We start from the raw sequence: 4747 nt of genomic DNA on the forward strand, positions 1-4747 counted from the left end.
AATATTATATCTATAAATCTGTGTATTAAATTAATTAATTTTAAATAAGAAATATTAACCTTGCAACTACTCAGTAATATCAATCAATTTGACTAAAAATAAGAAATATTAACTTTTCTCAAGTCTTGAGGGCACTTAATTAAACAAGAAGTAGGCGTTCATAATAGAAAAGTGTTTTCATTTAGTAAAATTATTTACTCATTTTATTTATTTATTTATTTTTTCCAAATAATCAAACAAAGTTTAAATTATAATTTTTAATTTGCTTTCATTGGAAAGATTTTACTTTTAATTTAATTAATTACTATTATATTTATTTAAATTTAAACTTTGTTTGATTGTTTGGAAAAAAATAAATAAAATAAAATGAGTAAATAATTTTACTAAATGAAAACACCCCTTTCAATTATGAACGCCTACTTCTTATTTAACTAAGTCCCTGTAAAGTTAAGTCCTCCAAACTCGAGAAAAGTTAATATTTTTTATTTTTAGTCAAATTGATTGAAGAGATTGATACTGAGTAGTTACTAGATTAATATTCCTTATTTGAAATTAATTAATTTAATACACAGTGTTATAGATTTATCAATCATAAGATATATGTTTAACACAGACAGGATAATTTTTCTATTTTTCGGGAAGAACTAGGAGGTCGTTTCATTAAAATAAAACGAATTACTCACTTTTACTCGGCCAAAAATATTTTACAAAAATCAACAAATATCTGAATATCTTTTTTCATAAATTTATTTGTGCATTCAAAGTATCAGCATTATGTATTAGCACTTTGACCGCGGTTGACGACACATTATCGTCAAGCCGTGGTTGCTTGGGAGCACGATAAGGTATCGTCATGGGAGGTCACTTTTCTAGCTTGCGTACGGAGAGGTGGGAAGAGCTCAATCTTCCAATTCACCTTGGATTGTCCCGACCCGTGTTTAGTACTTTTCCAGATTCCACCTGTTACTATCGTTCTTGGTTCTTCCGCTTTTAAGAATTTTAGCACTCCTTCCATTTTTTTTATAATCGAATTTATTTTTTGAAGTATATAAATTTATTTACTTATGGATTCCTTTATATTACGCACTTCCGATAATTTTTTTTTTTTAATTCGAGAAATCATGTACGTATCTATTTACAAATTGATTGTGAACCTTAGTGTATTGAATACCAAGGTTGCAGTCTCACATCAATTCTTTTTTTTTTTTTTTTTTTTTAATAATTTATTTACAACTGTATAACATATATACAACAAGTAAATTTGCTGTAGGTGAGATAACTGACAGGTGCGGTGACATGATTCAAACATGTGGAGAATCTACCAACTGATAGAACTCCAATAACATTTCTAGAAGAGAAGATCTCGAGGCCATCTTCTTTTCAGACGCCTAGGAGGATTATTAGGTAATGAAGGAGAAGTCAGGCTAGAAACAAGTGGATTTGGGTGGTTGAGAAGTTTATTATGGAAGGAAAGGTATCTGGTTCTGGCCAAATCAGCAACATAAGGAACATTGAGGTCCTGATGGATGACTTGATTTGTGACAAAGTAAGGAGCATTAAGGATTTTACGAAGTATTTTGGACTGTAAGGATTGGATTCTGGAGGAATTTGATGGTTTAGTGGAGCCCCAAAGCTCAACTCCGTTCACATCAATTCTATGTAATTTATCACCGAAGTCAACACCGACTAGTAATTTTAGTTTCACCATGTGTGTACCTGAGATGTTGCAACAACTTATTCGTTAAAATCGTCCGATCGGAAGTGCCACATCAGAGAATTGATTTTACATATTTTTTTGATTTTCTCAAAAACGGCTCAAACGATACTGTTTAAAAAAAGTATATCAATTTAAAACAAAATAATTTTGATTGAAAAGACGCAATTCTGTTTTGGGCCAATTCTGCAACGAATTGGATGTTAAGATCTTTGTGGATGAGTTTATTTGTGACGAAATAAGAGGTCTTAAGGATTTTGGATTTTAAGGATTGGATACGGAGGAATTTGATGGTCTGGTAGAACCCCAGAACTCAATTCCGTATATCCTAATTTGTGTGATTATTATTGTATATAATATTTTTTTTAGTAAATGGGAAGTTCAGAGCGTTATTTGAAATTTAAAAATAATTTTCTTTTCTTTTTTAAACTCTTTTTTTAGGTAATTATATATTATTAAATCTTAAAAATAAAACCGGAGGGATTAGGTTGTTCTTGATTAGTCTTAAGGACTGTCCACCTGCTAGAAAAGAGAGAGTTGTTAAAAACACTTCTAACTTATTTGAGGCAAATCCAGATAGAGAGAGACAAAAGAGACGCAGTGGAGAGGACTTGAGAGTGGAATAGCTACAGCTGGTCTCTCAGCCTCGTCAGCGACTATTGTTCTCCTTTGGCCCATATGCCACCTCTCCAAAGCCACGCTCCAATAGTTCTTATATTTCAAATTTTAAATTCATATTTTTGAATCCTGTTGAGCCTAAGGAAGACGATGTACTATGTACTAATATTCAGGGACAAATATATTTTGAGCTGTTGAAACAAAACTATTCGGAAAGCTGCTGTCAGTAATTTGGTAGTCAGTAATACTTGAGGCTTTTCTTAAATGAAAAATATTTTATTTTTCTGGGACTAGATCCTTTTAGAAAAATTATAAGGTTATACAATATATTGATTCAAAACAGCATTGCCCCACTTAATTACAACACCATAAGATTAATTTTTGGCACTGAAGAAAATAATAAATAAATACATAAAAAAGATAATTTATAAATAATGCTTTTTTTTTTTAATAACTTATTTATTGTTATTTACAACTGTATACACATATATACAACAAGTAAATTTGCTGTAGGTGACATAGTGACATGGTACAAACATGTGGGGAATCTACCCACTGATAGAACTCCAATAACATTTCTAGAGGAGAAGATCTCGAGGCCATCTTCTTTTCAGACGCCTAGAAAGATTATTAGGTAATGAAGGAGAAGCCAGGTTAGAAACAAGTGAATTTGGGTGGTTGAGAAGTTTATTATGGAAGGAACGGTATCTGGTTCTGGCCAAATCGGCAACATATGGAACATTGAGGTCCTGATGGATGACTTGATTTGTGACAAAGTAAGGAGCATAAAGGATTTTGGACTGTAAGGATTGGATATGAAAGGAATTCGAAAGTTTAGTGGAGCCCCAAAGCTCAACTCCGTATGTCCAGATAGGCCATATAATAGTCATGTAGATCAGTCTTTTGTAATGGATTGGCAATTTAGACCGTTTGTCTAGAAAATGTTGCAATAGTCGGAATCTACGAGCAGTTTCTTGTCTTTTTAGAGTCGTTTGTCGAGATGTAGTCCTAATAAATAATGCTAAAGTTCAATATTTATATTATTATAATATTGGTTCAGTTTGGATAATCAAAAAGTGTTCAAACAGAAAGGTTTTAAGAAATGGAGTTCCAGTGAAAGGCAGCTCGGATAAAAAAGGATTTGTCAAACGCAGCAGTTTGGTGAGGTGGAGGGTAGGTGTCAGATGAACTGAACGGGATTGGACTGTGAATTTGAAACGCAGGTTTTATATGATATAGGAGGGGCTCTGAGTAATTAATTAGAATTTGATAAATTGTGGTTTCCAAGAACGTCTTCCTAGTTAAAAAAAAAAATTAATTGCATTATTTATTGTCATTTCTGAATTTAAAGACCATCACCGCATATACCTTGCTACATCAGCGTTAATAATAGTGACAACACGTATCTTTATAATCGTTTTGTTGGAGAAAGTATATTTTTATATATAACCATATATATATATATATATATATATATATATATATAAGAAATCATTCTTAATCGTAAGTAAGTCTTAGGTGTCCACGGATTAACTTTTTGGGAAACCTTTCTAAATATTCGAATATTTTAAGTAGTAATGATTTTAGGATCGCTGCAATAAATATATGTTAGATTACAAAGGGTAGATGCCTACTACATTATCAAGAAAAAGTTAAGAATACATAAATTAAGTTATGAATCAAATTTTCTTTTAAGATCGAGAAAAGGCGCGAACATTGACTGGCTTACTTGCAACTGCAATGGCGCCTGTTCAAATCCGGCCTGGGGCTTTAATTTTATTTCTGTGGCGGTCCCACGAAATTAAAACTTGACCTTCCACCATGGTTAGAATAGTATAGTAACGCGTAGATAAACCCCTATAAACTATGTCAGATGGTTATAAAAAAAAATGTATTTAGGTATAATTTTTACTTTTTGTTGTTTTATACATTTTATTTAAATCTATGTTATTTAATTTATTTTCCACTAGTGGATTTCTGAGGGTCCACTACAGATACATTTTTTTTCTGCTATACAATTATTGAAATTCTAAGCAAGGAACTATCAAAGAGTAAAGGATAGTTTTTTCTAAGCTGACTGGTGTTTACTACTGATTAGCTTATATTTTTCGCTTATTATTTGGTATTTTTTCCCTGTATCAAATTTGATGTTTTTTATATTTTGTTCAGTGATTTAAATTTTGAAATAAAATATTTTAAATGTGACGACTTTACCTGTGTGGGGGTGAGGTGTATCAGGCTGGCCAGGTGTTCCCGTTCTGGGGCGGAGAGGTATTTCTGTTGTTTGAATCTCCTTTCCAGTTCGTAGACCTGCAACCATAGTTAAATTCCTTATTAAACGACCATAAGTAATGTAAATTAGCAATCATGATCAAGAGAGAGAGAAATACTTTATTTATCTATGCTGCCTAAATA

At 31.7% G+C, this 4747-nt stretch overlaps 1 protein-coding gene across 1 annotated transcript in view; it reads right to left on the reverse strand.

Annotated features, from left to right (window-relative positions):
• LOC106679670 (homeobox protein Nkx-2.1) overlaps nucleotides 1–4747 on the reverse strand; it is a 145611-nt gene that overhangs the window by 21572 nt on the left and 119292 nt on the right. The window contains exon 3 of the mRNA XM_014418951.2: nucleotides 4547–4642. Within this exon, the coding sequence (XP_014274437.1) occupies nucleotides 4547–4642 (96 nt within the window). The remainder of the gene's footprint in view (nucleotides 1–4546; nucleotides 4643–4747) is intronic.

Source organism: Halyomorpha halys, unplaced genomic scaffold (genome assembly GCF_000696795.3).
Source record: "Halyomorpha halys isolate HHAL.00 unplaced genomic scaffold, Hhal_1.1 Scaffold214.1, whole genome shotgun sequence".
In the NCBI taxonomy this organism is placed as follows: Eukaryota; Metazoa; Arthropoda; class Insecta; order Hemiptera; family Pentatomidae; genus Halyomorpha; species Halyomorpha halys.